At 43.7% G+C, this 16,661-nt stretch overlaps 1 protein-coding gene across 2 annotated transcripts in view; it reads left to right on the forward strand.

The window, feature by feature from the left end:
- Positions 1 to 16,661, forward strand: part of CACNA1S (calcium voltage-gated channel subunit alpha1 S) — a 60,774-nt gene that overhangs the window by 22,481 nt on the left and 21,632 nt on the right. Inside the window, exons 11-29 of one of the 2 annotated variants that reach the window (XM_079982507.1) lie at positions 94 to 319; positions 1,431 to 1,638; positions 2,073 to 2,193; positions 3,013 to 3,127; positions 3,295 to 3,388; positions 4,118 to 4,187; positions 4,758 to 4,890; positions 5,390 to 5,519; positions 6,213 to 6,272; positions 6,600 to 6,706; positions 7,948 to 8,035; positions 8,238 to 8,345; positions 8,981 to 9,033; positions 9,623 to 9,769; positions 10,303 to 10,504; positions 10,601 to 10,759; positions 11,459 to 11,569; positions 12,369 to 12,452; positions 15,348 to 15,404. In XM_079982507.1, coding sequence (XP_079838633.1) covers positions 94 to 319; positions 1,431 to 1,638; positions 2,073 to 2,193; positions 3,013 to 3,127; positions 3,295 to 3,388; positions 4,118 to 4,187; positions 4,758 to 4,890; positions 5,390 to 5,519; positions 6,213 to 6,272; positions 6,600 to 6,706; positions 7,948 to 8,035; positions 8,238 to 8,345; positions 8,981 to 9,033; positions 9,623 to 9,769; positions 10,303 to 10,504; positions 10,601 to 10,759; positions 11,459 to 11,569; positions 12,369 to 12,452; positions 15,348 to 15,404 — 2,273 coding nt within the window. The remainder of the gene's footprint in view (positions 1 to 93; positions 320 to 1,430; positions 1,639 to 2,072; positions 2,194 to 3,012; positions 3,128 to 3,294; positions 3,389 to 4,117; positions 4,188 to 4,757; positions 4,891 to 5,389; positions 5,520 to 6,212; positions 6,273 to 6,599; positions 6,707 to 7,947; positions 8,036 to 8,237; positions 8,346 to 8,980; positions 9,034 to 9,622; positions 9,770 to 10,302; positions 10,505 to 10,600; positions 10,760 to 11,458; positions 11,570 to 12,368; positions 12,453 to 15,347; positions 15,405 to 16,661) is intronic. The other variant, XM_079982508.1, reaches the window with a different exon arrangement.

Below are 16,661 nucleotides of genomic sequence, written 5' to 3' on the forward strand. Positions count from 1 at the left end.
TTCTTCCTCCCAACCCTCATGCTCTCTCTCTGAAGAGGAATTGGGCTCCTCGTGGACAGAGGAGATCTGGTCCATTCATCATTCTGCTTACAGATATTGCCAACCGGGTGCTTCTGGCCCTCTTCACGATAGAGATGATTCTTAAGATGTATGCTCTGGGCTTCCGCCAGTACTTCATGTCAATCTTCAACCGCTTTGATTGCCTTGTGGTGTGCACTGGCATCCTAGAGATCATACTGGTGGAAATTACCTCCATGACACCCCTGGGCATCTCTGTTTTGCGGTGCATTCGCCTGCTGAGGCTCTTCAAAATAACTAAGTGAGTATGCCAACCATTTCTCATAGGACTTGGCTCCAGAACCTTTGCCATCCTGGTGAGATGCAGGAGGCTTGGAAGCAGAACAGAAGCATCCAGCTAGTTTTGGAAACATAATGCTAGACTAGATGCATCTCTCATACTATCTGGCAGATCTCCTTTGTATTCATTTGGTGGCCATGGAGTTGGTCACATCTGCACCATACATTTAAAGCACTCCCATAGCACTTTAACAGTCATGGCTTACCCCACCCAACCCCCAAAATTCTGGGAGCTGTAGTTTGTTAAGGGTGCTGGGAACTAGTTCTGCAAGGGGTCTCCTAACAACTCAGCACCTTTAACTGCAGTTCCCAGGATTCTTTGGGGGGAGCTATGACTGTTAAAGTGGTATCACTGTGCTTTAAATATTTGGTGTGCATGTGACCACCGTGTGGCTACCTGCTTCAAGTCCATCTCTACAAAGTAAAAGAGGATGTGAGATTTCATCTCCTGGTGTCTCTGAGTGAGGCTGAACAAATTGATTAAATCTGCCACCTGTTCTCTGCCTACGTATCTGTAGTGGAGAGCAGTGATTTGTCAAACTTTCCCTTGGATGAACTATGATGTTTGAAAATAGCTTCTCTAGTCCTGGGAACTAGTCATGTTAGGTACCAAGCTAGATTAGATGGCAGAACAGAAGATGGAGTCATCCAGGCATAGCAATCTCCCTGCCGAATGCAACTGAGCACACTGAACAGCTGTACTTAATACAGCCAACAGTATGTCTCGTATACAGATCGATGCTATATTGTTTTAATGCCTTTATTTGAGCTGCTATAGTCTTTGTTTGGTCTTTGGCATACCCCACCTTGGCATCACTTCTTGGATGAAGATCGGGTGAAAAAGCAAATAAACAAATTGAATTTGTTGCCCTATTGGATGTGGCTGCATATGCTCAACTACATTCAAGATGGCAGCCATGAGATTATAACTAGTTTTAGTTAGTTAGTCATTAGGATGATTTATATTCTCTGTCTTTAGCTAGAAAGCTGCACTTCAAAGCTTGGCTCCTGGATCTGAAAGTATCTTAGCATCTTCACATAAGTGTGCACATAACGTTGGTGTCCCTCTCTAGGTATTGGACCTCTCTGAACAACTTAGTGGCATCTCTGCTGAACTCGGTGCGCTCCATCATCTCCCTCCTCACTCTCCTCTTCCTCTTCATGACCATCTTTGCCCTATTAGGGATGCAACTTTTTGGAGGGAGGTTTGACTTTGATGATACAGTGATACGGCGCAGCACATTTGATAACTTCCCTCAGGCTCTCATCACTGTCTTTCAGGTACAACTTGGGGTTTTTAATAAGCCAGTTTAAGGGCAGGGTTTTGAAGGTGACAATTGTTGTCTTCTGTACTAAGTTCTGGCAGAAAATGGGTGACCAATGGGGGAAATAGGAATCTGTGAATTGTGGGATATTGTCTGAGCTTTGGGAACGCATAGACTTCTTGGACAATGGGGCCTGAGAAAAGGGTCTTTAATGAAGAGGTCTTCAAACTCAGATGAGAACCTAATGCAGTCTTCCCCAACCTGTTGTCCTCCAAATGTTGTTGGACAACAACTCCCATCACCCCTGACCATTGGCCATGCTGGCTGGGATTGATGGGACCAGATATCCAACAATATTTGGAGGGCACCAGGTTGGAGAAGCCAGGCCTCATGCAATGGTTGTGCTCAGGATACCCTGTTGCTGCTAATATCTTTCTCGTCTACTTCTAGGTCCTGACTGGGGAAGACTGGACTTCTGTTATGTACAATGGCATAATGGCTTATGGAGGGCCAGTCTACCCGGGTGTGCTGGTCTGCATTTACTTCATTGTTCTCTTTGTCTGTGGGAATTGTATCCTTTCTTTGCCCCATTAGGGGGATGGAGTCCCCTATTAATAGAGTCATATAAAAGCTCTTCTGCACTGAATTCTCATGCATTCATTTTGCAACATCACCATAAGATGCAATGTAAGTATTTCTCACAGCATTTCATGGTGACAGCATTTCATGTTGGTTCGTTTTCTGTCCATGCAGTAGATGGGTGTGTGCATGTGGCTATGAGGACCAGTACACAATCCGCACACCAGGGTCCTCATTTTTAAAATGATGTTCCCATTTCTTCTGACTGCTTCCTGCACTTTTCATTCTGCTCTACCTGCCAAACTGAATGGTGTGGGAAGCTGTGTCCCATTATTAGGATTATTAGCTTATTAAGAACATGCTCTTAAGTCTTATTTATTTATAAATATAGAGACCATCCCTCATGTCAAATATCAGGGCAGTGTACAACCACATGTACAAAAGAGATAAAACAATATGTAATGATCATAAAAGTGACTAGCTCACCTTAAACAATCAAAACATTGAATAGACCTGTTGACATAGTGTTCAAGATCCATCTGAAGGTCAGAAATGAGGGTGCCTGCCAAATCTCTGCTGGAAGAGTATTTAATAGCATGGGATACTAAATGCCCAACTTCTTGCTGAAGCCAGTCAAGCTTCTGAAACGTGGGGAACAACCAACAGCATTTCTTGATCTCAGTGATCAAGCTGGGATAGAAGGGCTCAGGGAGTCCTTTGGGTATCCTGGATGCAAATTGCTCAGGGCTTCAGGTTTATATTACCTAAACTCACACTGTATAATTCCTTAGCCTTGCTCCCCACAACCCAGATATCTTGCTCAATGTTTTCTTGGCTATTGCCGTGGACAACCTTGCTGAAGCTGAAACTTTGACCTCTGCCCAGAAAGCCAAAGCTGAAGAGAGGAAGAAAAAGAAAATGGGCCGGTCAGTTGTGCCTCCTGGTGGCCATGACAATATCTACCTCTGGGTTCTCATCTGGGACCCAACAGGGGGTTTGGCTGAACTGTAAGGTGTTTCCTCCCCCCCCCCCATAACAGCTTCCCCTTGGCTTCACTTCCTTCTCCTCTTGCTTTCTTGGTTCTTCACTCTAGAGGTTACCCGGAGAAGTCAGAAGAGGAAAAGCAGTTGCTGGCTAAGAAGCTGGAACAGAAAGCCAAGGGAGAAGGAATGCCCACCACAGCCAAGGTCAGCCACGGGGGACTAGGAGTGGGTGAATCAGTCAATATTGCTTTGTCTCCATTTTGTCACTTTTCCAATCCAGAGTTCAGTTCCCCACATTTCCACATCAGTCTGCAAATTTATATTTAAAAAGTCCTCATGAAAATTCATCTGCATTGTGGTACGAATTTCTCCTGTGAATTTTCTATGCAGGTTTATCGAAAAAAACACATTCCTGCAAATCCATTTTCCCCAACAGAATTCATTTTTGATGTTATTTAATTAATATATGCATTTTTATGCACACTTCACGCTAGTGTGTGCATTTTTGCACACATTTCTTGGCTGGAGAACTGTGTTGCAAAATTTGGAAAGATTTAAATGGATCACTGCATTTCTCTCCACTTTCAGAGAGTTTGAATTAGGTAGATTCACTTTTCAATGCAGACTGAATGCAATGTCTCCCCCATGGGTGACAGCAACAAGTGCCTTCTTTTGTTTTTGTTTTTTGTTTAGGTTCTTTAAAAAAAGCCCCCACAAAACACTGTGCGATAGAGACAGTATAAATAGAAATTTTAAAAATGGTTAAGAATCCCTTAAGAATAAACAGTACAATAAAAGCAATGTCATGTTAAATAGACCAGCAGAAATCAGTCTTCTGAAACAGGAAGGTTTTCAGAGCATGCCTAGAAACTGTATCAGAGTGAGCTTGCCTACGCTGCTGAGCTTCCTTTCATTTTTATTTCTTCTGTTCAGTTGAAGGTGGATGAGTTTGAATCAAATGTCAATGAGATCAAGGACCCTTATCCCTCTGCTGACTTCCCAGGTAAGGAAGGTTTGTCTCTTTCATTCCCACCCCAGGAATGAAGAGAATTTTGGGCTGAACTGACTTAATGCTATGTTGGGATGTTGAGATAAAGGTAAAGGGACCCCTGACAGTTAGGTCCAGTCGTGACCGACTCTGGGGTTGCGGCGCTCATCTTACTTTATTGGCCAAGGGAGCCGGCATACAGCTTCCGGGTCATGTGGAAGCATGACTAAGCCACTTCTGGCGAACCAGAGCAGCGCACGGAAACGCCGTATACCTTCCCGCTGGAGCGATACCGATTTATCAACTTGCACTTTGACGTGCTTTCGAACTGCTAGGTTGGCAGGAGCAGGGACTGAGTAACGGGAGCTCACCCCGTTGCGGGGATTCGAACCATCGACCTTCTGATCAGCAAGTCCTAGGCTCTGTGGTTTAACCCACAGCACCACCCGTGTCCCTTAGGGATGTTGAGATACTATGATGCTTATATTTCGGCTTAATAGCAAGCCTAGAAATGAGTGAACCTTTTGGCTGTGCATGTAGCGCCTCTGCATGAAGCTTTTCAGTGACCGACTGTGTGCCCTGCAGGTGATGATGAAGAAGATGAGCCTGAAATTCCACTGAGTCCTCGACCACGTCCTCTGGCAGAGCTGCAGTTGAAGGAGAAGGCAGTGCCCATGCCCGAAGCCAGCTCATTCTTCATCTTTAGCCCAACCAACAAGTAGGCCTTACTCCTTCCTCTCAGATACGAAGACGATCTAACCAGGAATATTTGCCACCAGGCACAAATTCCTTTCTGGCCAGGCTTGCTTAACCTCGGCAAAGACATCAGTATAGGCAGATGCCTTCAATTCAGACTATCCTCTTGGTCTTCAGACTTTCCTTGAATGGTTATTAAACTAGCACCACAGCTGTAAAAGCGCTGCAATTTGGCAGTGAAAGGACCGTAAAGTAGTAATTCCTTTCATAATGTTATGGACTGGGTTGTCCAAGAACCCACATAAACACAGGCTCAATTCACTCAACAATTCTGCTCTACAAATTGGTAAAGTGCCCATATTCCAAATGTACTCTGAGGGGGGTAGAAATGTCACATGGGCACTTTCTACCAGCACATTGATGAACAGTGTAATTCCCCATTGGGTGCCCTTTGTACTATGAACTCTTTTGCTTAAGCAGAACATGACCTTACTTTTCTTTCCCTAAATTGTCCTCTTCAGGATCCGTGTACTGTGCCACCGGATTGTGAATGCCACCTGGTTCACCAACTTCATCCTCCTCTTCATTCTTCTCAGCAGCGTCTCACTGGCAGCTGAGGATCCATTACGGGCCGAGTCCTTCAGGAATAAGGTGACTGGATAGGTTTGCTTGCGCTACTGGCAAGGTACCAGTGGGTGGTCCAGAGTGACTTACGAAAGCCCTGCATCCATTGTAATTGCCTCGGTGAAAACTGCTTGGTATTAAATTGAAACAACATGCAAAAGGCAACAACAGGAAGCTGTAGATGAAAATAAGTGACTGGTTTTCATGCATAAATCGCAGAAAGCCAAAGAGTGTCATTCTGACCCAAAGTCTTTATTTAAAAGTCATCTCTTCATGAAACTCAATAAGGATGGAGCCAATCATATCATACAACCAATAAGAAGCAATTATTTTAAAAGCAGAAGATAATGGGCAACTAGTAAAAAGTAAAAAGTATTCATGGCTAAATGTATTTGCAAACTAAAATAATATGTAGAGGAAAAACAGGTTTGCTTTTACATGACAGCTGCCTGCATCTTAATATATTGGGGATAACCAAAAACATTTCTGCAATCATTTGTTTTTTAGAAATCAGAGTACTGTTCATGCTGGTTTAGCTGGGACTACCTGGAGACTGCAGAATGAGCTTGAAGAAATAGGAGATTCTGTTAATCAATATTCAGACAATATTTCTCCTATAGTTCTCATTCCAGAACCCAGCAAATTTGCTAAAAGACATGTTAGCAATAGAGTTGCACTGACAAAAATAGCATCCTGTTTCTTTGCTTGTTTTATGTCCAGATTCTAGGATATTTTGACATTGGCTTCACTTCTGTGTTCACAGTGGAAATCGTTCTAAAGGTGAGTCACACTTAGAGATGTTGTGGAATTCCAATGGAATCATAAAACGGGAATGGAAATCGCCAATGTTTACTTATTCATCTTTTTTCCATTGTGCTGAGTTGGCAATCTGAATAGTTAACCACCTGTACAAATAGCGGGCATCAAATTCAAGCTTGCCAACTCTCTGTGCTGATGATGAAGTGCTCGTTCTCAGACAACTGCTTCATCCTGAACACAGCAGTCAACATCCACAGGTCCAATGATTTACAGAATTAGGCTGCTGAGAGAAGTATCCTCAAAGTAATACAAAAACTGGGCCTAACTGAGTCTTCCTGCTCCCCACAGATGACTACTTATGGTGCTATCCTACACAAGGGATCCTTCTGCCGCAACTATTTCAACATCCTGGACTTGCTCGTTGTGGCTGTCTCTCTTATCTCCATGGGATTTGAGTAAGCATTGTGATGGAAGAACAGGCCTGGGTTTCATCGATCTGTGGTAGGGCCAACTCTGAGGGAAGTAGGATAGGGGTTAACATTCTCCTTGTGTCTTTGGCAGCAACTGTGGGATATGAGGGATGTATCTGTGTGACCATAGGGTAGTAAGAAACACCCTGAAATATAAAGGAAAACATTGTAAAGAGAAGCTGACCGTCTCTCAGACCCTGAAAACTAGGAGCTCCATGAAGAGTAGTGAGCTCTGCTCCCAAAGCAACAAATATTCACAGCCATAATTAACATACTGAGGCCTCATCCACACTATACATTTGCATTGATTTTATACCACTTTAACTGTTTTCTCTAAAGATTCCTGTAGACTGCAGTTTCTTGAGAGTACCGGGAATTGTTAAGAGATTTCTATCCCCCTCACAGAGCTACAATCCCCAGAGTTCCCTGGAAAAAGGGATTGGCTGTTAAACCAGTTTAGGTCTGTGGTGTGGGTGTGCCCTGAGAGTCAAACAGTTATCCCTCACCCCACTGCATCGGAAGTGGAGGTACAATTGGCTCCTGTAGTTTGATCCTACTGACTGGGTTGTGAAAGTCTTAGTTGCTGCAAAGGTCTGCCTTTTTCCTCCAATGGTCCCCTCACCTTCGTTCAAAGGCTCTTTGGTTCTGTAATTTACTGTGGCTGGTTGTACCAACTAGAGTTGGGAGTAAAGTGAGGAAATTTGGGACAGTGTACAAGCATGCAGCTATTTCCTGCTGTTTTCATGGGGGAATCATGGGGGAACAGAAGCACACATGTTTGGAAGGGGTGGGGGAGTAGTGACATCGGCCAGTGATGGTTTTTTTGTTGTGTCACTCCGCACTCACAGATGTGAATGAAATTTAGCGTACATCTATCCAAAAGCCATCGTTCCATAACACAAGAGGTATTGCATTGTGAAAGGAATGTTAGAAAATGGTTCAGAAGTGCTAGCATTATAATCAGGAAAACTAGGGCAATGCAGTATTCCGCATGTCTGAATGCACCCTGCAGTGGTTTTGCCTTCTGAAGAATTCCCTGAAGCTGCCCCGGTAGCAAGGCAGTCCTACAGCATTCTCTGGTTCATGGTCCCAACCATGGAATGGCCCATTCAATCACTAGATATAATCAAAAGGCCATAGTCATTCTTTGTAGGCAGGGCAGAATCCATGTAACATAAGCACAATAAGGGTTCCCACTGTAATGTTTTCCTCATATTCTGCCACAGGTCCAGTGCCATCTCAGTAGTGAAAATCCTCAGGGTGCTCAGAGTACTGCGACCACTGAGAGCCATTAACAGAGCAAAGGGGCTGAAGGTGAGTGGGGTAGTAGGAATGTTTTCCTCTTCTGGATAACCCAGAAATCAGGGATAGTAAGGGAAATGTGATGACCTCTCTAAGCCAGCAGCATGCATTGAAATGTATGCATGAACCAGGCAAAGCAATCTCTACTCAGAAAAATCACAATGAGCAATGGACAAATAAAATCTAACCAACCCCTCTCTCTTTCTCTCTCTAGCACGTAGTACAGTGTGTTTTTGTGGCTATCAAGACCATCGGCAACATTGTGCTTGTCAGTGCCTTGCTACAGTTCATGTTTGCCTGCATTGGGGTGCAGCTCTTCAAGGTGACAGTCTTTCCTAGATAGAATGAACTTCCACACTGTTTGAGTCCATGAGTTTGTAAAAGCTTGTTTATATAAACAAGGATAGCTTGCTGCCAGAGATAATCAATTCAGGGCCACTATACTGAATTAACCATTCTCATTTGTCTCGGTTGGCCGAATACCTACGGTTTGGTCTGGTCACCCTCAGGTCCTTCTGTGATGTGTAACCTTCCTTTAAAAAAGCATATTCAATTCTCCAAACCTACCCAGGTGATGGTCTAAGTCTGTGACATCACACACACACATGACGCACAACGGGCCCTCTCAGTCTTGGGTGCAACATGGTGCCACTGCAGCCTGTCAATACATACCTCAAGGAAGCTAATAACATCACTGCAGTTTCCTCACAGTCAATGTGTAAGTCACTTGCAAAATCTTATTCCCTTTCAATACAACTCCCACATGGTTTGCCAGTCAGCAATGGGAAACTGTCATGAATTACTGTCTCCTCTCCTTCAACAGTAAAAACTGGGCCCGGGCTTTTGTGTAGCTGGAAACATTCACTTTTCAGTACTCTCAGAACTGTTGAGGCCATATTTGGGAAACAGCCAAATACCAACAATCCCTATAACTTTTGATCTCTGTTTTAAATGTAGGGGAAGTTCTTTAGCTGTACAGATTCAACCAAGATCACTGCAGAAGAATGCAGGTAAGCCTTGGTTATGCGTCATAGTCTTCTGCAGCCTGGGACACTATAATTGCAGTGTGACGGGAAGCTGTGGGCCACAGTAGTTTTTGCGTTAACAGAGCAATAAAAGAAAAAAAAAACCCCATTGTGCCAGGCTAGGGTCGGTGGGTGGGTGGTGTCCCTCCATCCAGCCCTGCCAGCCTCTGCCAGTGTCCCTCTGCAGAGTGACTCCTGTGTTACTCTGTTGATGCAGTACTCTGTCTTCCACTCACCAAATGTGTGAACAGACAGAAGTGCTACCAGTGGGTTCCCCAGCAGTGGCAGCCAGTGGCAAGCCCCAGACAGGATGTTCTAGGGCCAAGGAGGGGATGAGCCAGCCTGGGATTCATTGGATCAGTCTTACGCAACTTGAACAAGTTCTTTTTTTGCTGTAGTGACTGCTGTTGAGTGACTATCTCAGCATTGGCGAAATGTTAGGCTACAATCCTTAACTTAACTCAGTGGAACTTGCTTCCAAGTAGATCTGCATAGAATTGTACTGTAATCTAATACGAATTAACAGAAGGTGCAGGCTCCTTGTCTGTAACTAATATAAAGTTTCTTGTTCCAGGGGACACTTCATCACATACGTCGATGCTGATCCAACGCAGGTTGTGGAGGACGAGCGAATGTGGATACTCAATGACTTCCACTTTGATAATGTATTGTCAGCCATGATGTCTCTCTTCACTGTTTCCACCTTTGAAGGATGGCCTAAGTGAGTTCAGAACCCAGCATGGGGCAAAGTGCAAGGTGGGCTGTTGGGAATTGTCAGAAGGATTAGCTGGTATGCTGCTACTGTTGCTAATTAGCTATACTGTGCAAGCAAAATAACACTGAAAGGGGAAGCTTTAATAAATATAGCTAACGATGTTATAGACACTATACGCAGAGAGCTACACCAGACATTCATGTAACCATGGCAATTGATGCAGTTACTGTTTTTTTTAAAAAAAAAACATGTTTTCTCAGCAACAAAATATTGTGCTTTGAGAATCAGAAAGCATAATACATCAGCAGAGCAATTTAAGGAAAAGTTGCCTGGAACCCACTCAGTAAAAGAGTTATAGCTCTACATTTATTTAGCTATACTGATTTTTTGGAAAACCCTTTGAGAGTGGGCCGCCCCTGTCAGAGGAGGCATGGATACCTGAGCTGATAACCCATCGAGCAAAGTCCTTTCATAGCCCACTTCTTCAAAGGTCTTTTGCCCAGGCCCGTTAATCTCAACCGCTGTTCTAACTCTTCCAGGTTATTGTACAAAGCAATTGACACAAGCGCTGAGGACGTAGGCCCCATCTACAACTATCGCATGGGCGTTGCCATCTACTTCATCATCTATCTCATCCTCATAGCCTTTTTCATGATGAACATCTTTGTAGGTTTTATCATCGTAACCTTCCAGGAGCAGGGTGAAACAGAGTACAAAAACTGTGAGCTGGACAAGAACCAGGTATGGCTCATATTGCTGAGATAATGAACAAGAGAACCTAAAGTATGGAAGGCACTGCCTAGCCCCATTCCCACCTTGTATTTCTTCTCGCTCCAGCGCCAGTGTGTGCAATATGCACTCAAAGCACGCCCTCTGAGATGCTACATTCCCAAGAACCCCTACCAGTACCAGATATGGTATATTGTGACCTGCTCCTACTTTGAGTACCTTATGTTCTTCCTGATCACATTGAACACCATCTGCTTGGGCATGCAGGTATGGATGAGTGGAACAGCTGCCCAGCTGTAGAATGGCAGCAGTAGTGATGATTGTGGGATCCTGAGTTGTGCTTGGAGAAGAAGAATTACAAAACAGTGCCCCTATAATGAGCACTTGCTGATCTGGTGTTTAGAAATATGGGTGGGTCTTATTATCCATCAGTTGTACACTACACACAGTGTAACTGAACTGGGCTGTTATTCCAGGGATTCCAATATAGAAATACAGTGGTACCTCGGTTTATGAGCTTAACCTGTTCCAGAAGTCCGTTCTTAAACCAAAACTGTTCTTAAACTGAGGCACGCTTTCCCTAATGAGGCCTACCAATGCCTGTGCCCTTCCACTGTTCAGATTCCATTCTTAGACCGAGGTACAGTTCACAAACCAGGACACTACTTCCAGTTTTGCAGAGTTCATAAACCGAATCGTTTGTATACAGGGCTGTTCTTAAACCGAGGTACCACTGTACAAGTGAGCAATGAGAGGCATTGTTAGTACAGGTATGTTGGATAAGTGGAGCTTTACAACCATACAGCTCACTCATCAAGATGAGCCTGTTCTCTACATGTGTATCTCTTTTACTTGGTATCTAGCAATCAATATGATTTCTCCCTTTGTCACAATATATACTTCCTTTTGGTCTACAGGGCTTTGTTTCTAACTCTATTAATCATCTACTTTTAACCATCTTTACAGCATTATAATCAATCAGAGACAATGGACCATCTCTCAGATATCCTTAATGTGGTCTTCACCCTTCTCTTTACTGTGGAGATGATCCTTAAACTTATAGCCTTCAAGGCTAAGGTGAGTTTGGGATATGGACCTATAAGGCTCCTTGAGGGAAGTGGGTCTGTCATTTTGCTTAGAGCAGTGGTGGAAAGCTATGGCCCTCCATACATCTTTGGACTACAACTCCCATGAGCCTGAGCCAGCATAGTCATAGCCAGGTGTCAGGGAACTGCCATCGGAAGGACAGGTGGTGAGAAGGCTTCAGGAGAATAGGAGAGACACTTCTTCAGCAGAAGAGGGAACCAGTAGGGGGAGTGCGGGAGCTCCAAAGGAAAGGGAGTCGGAGGGGAGGCTCTGGGATACTTCCAGTGAGAACAGTGAGGAGGTATCAGGACACCCTTTAAGGACCCCCACCCCTCGCCGGAAACTGTCACGCAGGGAATCCAGGAGGCGCATGTCCGTGAAACAGCTTTTATGTTGGAAACGTTTCCGCAAACGCCCACTGTCAGATTCTACCAGCGACTGACGGAGCCACCCCGAAGGGCTCCGCTCAAGGCAGGGCTTCACTACACTGAGTGAGCTCTGAGGGATCAAGCTTTAACGCACAAGCAGCTCATTATCCCACCACACCAGGGATGATGGGAGTTGTAGTCAAACTACATTTGGAGAGCCACAGGTTCCCCATATCTGGCTTAGAGTTACATGCCACACTTTAAGGGGGATACTGCTGGGGAGGAGGGAATGGTTGCATGTAAGTTTTTTTTAGTCCTAACCAAGTCACACAAGTTTCAACATCGGTCCTTAGGTTGGGAAGGTGCCAGAAAGGTCCTGTCTTACTTCTTTGGAACCCACTTTCTTATTCCTTTCCCCCCAGGGCTACTTTGGGGACCCTTGGAATGTCTTTGATTTCCTTATAGTCGTTGGCAGCATCATTGATGTCATCCTGAGTCAGATTGATGTAAGTGAAAGGCTCCCAGCACTGGATGAGTGTGGGGGCTGGGGACACTTCAAACTGGGCAGCCATGAAAGTGAAGAAGAGTAGAAAACTGTTCCTCATGCTATTTAGCAGCATCAGTCTCCCAACTTTTCCACAGTTGTGATTATTGCATGTCTAAACAGAATATCTGTTTCACAGAAGCTATTGTTTGACTTCAGTTTCCTTCTGGAAATAAGAGGGTTTATTGCCTTTAAGTTAAGGGAAGGGTAGGCATCTCACAATCCACAAATGTGGATAAGCTCAGTGGATACTGTGAGTTTCAGGCATCAAGAAGTATTGTGAGGTGACCTTTCCTTGATCATAATTAATGGACTGATGTGGCCCCATGCCCAGGAAACTTCACCTGCCCAGTAATCTCTGTGTTCTCTCTAAGCATATGTTCTTGGCAAGTAATATGTAGCTGGCAAATTTAGTATAAGGTCAACTTTGAGATGGTTTGCCTCATGGTACCTGCAGATCATTTCTGTTTTGCTGTCCATGGCAACCATGCTTCGAGTATTTGCTTATTATGTCTGCTTATAGTGTGACTATTTTCATGGCAACACTTGCATATATAAATTGTGCCTTATATATATATGTGCATGGATGCTATAATATACACCAGAGTATATTGAAAATATACCATGGGTGGAATAGCACATGTGTACTCTGCATTGTGTATGAATTTAAAGAAAGGACAAGAGTAGATATTGCTGAGTTAAAAATGCATTTATGTGCCTTCATGTTCTCAGTGCACTGCTAATGCTACTATTTTCAGTTATCTATGGCTATAGAAACAGCTTTAGAAGGAGGTGGATCTAGAACAGCTTTCATTAATAGTGTACGTGCCTGATTCAGTATTACTAAGACCAAAACCATCATCTCCTTATTTTGAACATCGTCTTCCTTTAAATACTCCAATCCCTGGGAAAACCTGCTGTGTTTCTTTATAGCTCCAGCTTGCCTCTAGCCAGTGCTAGAGTATTAAGAAATGTCAGTGCAAATATCTACCCTGCTTGATGAGTTGTTTCCAAGCCCAAGTACAAAGAGTCACTCCAAGGATTTAGTTTTAAGATACAGCTGAACTTTTTGTTGTTCTCTTATTAGGTGAGCAGGGGATGGAAGGTACAGGTATCTTTGGGGACATACAAGACTTTATCTACTAGATTTACATCCACTTCAATACTTGCTGAATATGCCCTGATTCATTAAATGGCCAAAAAACTCTGGTGAGAGATCTATATGCTAAGTAGTTAAGGTGAAAGGGGATCAAGTTCAATGGTATTTAGGAATTTAGTCTGAGGACTTGGGAACTGGTAAGTATTCTGCTTCCCTTGCCTTTGCACCTGATGTTTGGTTCAGTACCAGAGGCAGAATGGCCCTGAGTTCATTCTTCCCAGGGTTCTTTGTCCCACTGGAATGCTGCTTCCCATTGAACAGCTGGGAACTGCAAGAAAGTGAGAGGGATAATGCTTGGAGCCCTGATTCTCCTAAAATACTCTCTGTACACCTTGTGGTGCTGACTGGATCACATAGTCTGATTTTGATTCCACAGAAAGCAAAACCACCATTAGTGCTGCTGTTTTCCCCTTCCAGCACACTGTATCTTTGACTTATGAACCTAGCCTAGTCCTTTTCCATGTTTCCTGTCTTTCCTCCCTCCCTCCTCCCTCCTAGTCCATTTGTTTCATTTATTTGTATATTGATGTTTAATAAACTCCCTGCTAGATGAGCTGTTTAGATGAGCTAATAATACTCTTTTTATGATCTTCTGTCCAAGATCAAACGGCAGAAAGTATAATAAAGTATAATAAAGTGCCATAATCTGTGGGCATTCCATAGGGATCGTATCTTGCTTTGTGCAAGATACAGCACTTTTCTCAGAGTTTCTGGCCAAGAAAATGCAAATAACCAATCAGAGCACAAATCCAACAAAGGCACACAACCATTTATTTGCTGCTGAAGTCAATATAACCATCTGCAGCAGGTATAGCATACAAGTCAGCCAGGATTTTAAAATGTCTAGCTATTAATCAGTTCTGTCTAAATACATTTAAAACTTAATTGTAATAAGCATTTGTGGATAAAATACTTCTCTTGGCACAAGCCATCTTGTTTAATTCTGTAAAAATCCATCTTCCCTGTTACCCCTTGGGTTCTGCCCAGTCTTTGGATTATTTCAACGTGTGAAAGAAAGGGTCAATGTTTTCAGAAGAACTCAGCATGGCGGGAGGCACTCCAGGAGCCCCATCCTTCAAAGAGCTGATCATGAAATATCACCGTAGGAGCTCCTTGCAGGAAAAAGACATGTTAAGAACTCTAATCACTTATGGAGGGGTCTAATAGCACTTGAATCTCCCCCATTTGAATTCTGGCTCATGAGTGGTCTCTTGACGGTGGGTGAATATGAGTGAAGCTGGCCATGCGTCATAGACTTCTGTAGACTTCTAATCTAGAAATATCTGTGCCTTCAATGACGCTCCAGTAGGTTTCTTTGTCCAGGGCTTATTGCAGTATATTGTTAGCTGGAACTCTCTTATCTAGGCTGCTTTTTAAAATCTGTTTCCAGTAGGAGACTCTAGGCTGTGTTCAAGTCATTTGTAGTCCTCATTCCATGCATCAGTCTCTGCATCCTTTATTCCTTTATCCTTTATCCCTTATTCCTTTCTGCCTGTCTTCTTCTTTGTTGGTCTCATGGGATCTCCCATCATGCCCTTCTATTGTTGTGGACCACCTTCTCTTCCTCCCTAAAAATGGCTCCTCTTCCTTGTCATCCTCCAATCCATCCCTTGTCCCTCTTTCTCTCTGTCTTTCACTTCTCTACTTTCCCACTACATTTGTGGGATTCCTCGGCTGATTCTTTCATTCTCTTAACAGATAATTCTTGCTTCCAGAGGTGGATTGTACTGCCTAAGCGGTGGCTGTAATGGCATTGTAAATATCAGCTGCATGAGCTTGTTGTGGAGAACCTTTTCTTTCATATATCCCTTTGTCCCTTCCTAGACCATTCCATATTGCTGTGCCCTGCTGTGTTAGTGTGGACTGCATGAGTCTTCAGAGATTCTGCCATCGAGGAGGAAAAGGGAGAGACAGTTGTGAGCCTCAAGAGAAGACGATGCTGGTGGTGGGAGGGTGCTGCTTTTTATTTGCTCCCTTTTCACATGTTCAACAAATAGAGAAGCCTTTCTTTTGGCTTGTCACAAGAGGTTGGGGTAATACGCATAGAAGATTAGCAGTAATATATCACATTCTTTTCACATTCTGTAGGTGCTGTATAGGCATTGTTGCATAGAACTAACAGCTTCTAGCTTCTAACACTGCTTTAGTGGCATTTTTATGGTTGCACTAAAATAACAGTCCTGCAAAGCACTGGCAGTGCAATTATCAGCTTTTGTTTCTGATGCACAGCAAGTGCATCACTGCACATCTAGATTACACTATAGCTTCCTTCCATTCCTGGTCCAGCTTGCCGGCATGTTCTGTGCAGCTTCATTATAGAAGATACATCAAGATCTGAAGATTCTGTAGCCAATAGCCAGAAAACTGAAGTCTGAATGCAATAGTTACTTTTCTCAAAATGATGCTTTTACTACTCTGCAGAAGCACAAATCCACAGACAAGTTTTGCATTGGCTGTCTGCTGTTGCACAACTGACCCAGGCGATCTGCTCTGCAAATACGCCACGGTACTGATTGTGCATTAAATATGCACTGAGTGCTCACTACTAGAATCACTGTGCCAACATTAGCACAGTGTTAGGATACGTCTGCACTACAATCTAAACCAGTTTCCTGCCACGGCTTCTCCCAAAATGAGCCTTCTATCATAACTGTACATCTGTGAAGGTTATTTTTTATATCCACACATAATTACAGTTCCTAAGATTCCTTGGGAGAGACCATGGCAGTTATGGCAGCTTTGATCCAGTTTGCCCTTGTAGCATAGGCGTGCTAATAAAATATATGATGGCACCAAATCACCCAACTCCCAACTCTGATTAAAAAGGTACAAACTATGTCCTTTGACTGTTCCTCTCACTTCCTTCTTGTCATGCTGGACTCATGATTTTTGATGGTGCAGACTCATCCTTAGTTTCAGTAAACCCAGCAGTCCAACAGTTCTACAGGTAACATGAAGTTAGCCCAGGGAGGGGTTGCTAGGCTTAGAACCAAGAGGTCCATTAGAAGGTTG

This window comes from Podarcis cretensis (assembly GCF_951804945.1).
Source record: "Podarcis cretensis genome assembly, chromosome: 6".
Lineage (NCBI taxonomy): Eukaryota > Metazoa > Chordata > Lepidosauria > Squamata > Lacertidae > Podarcis > Podarcis cretensis.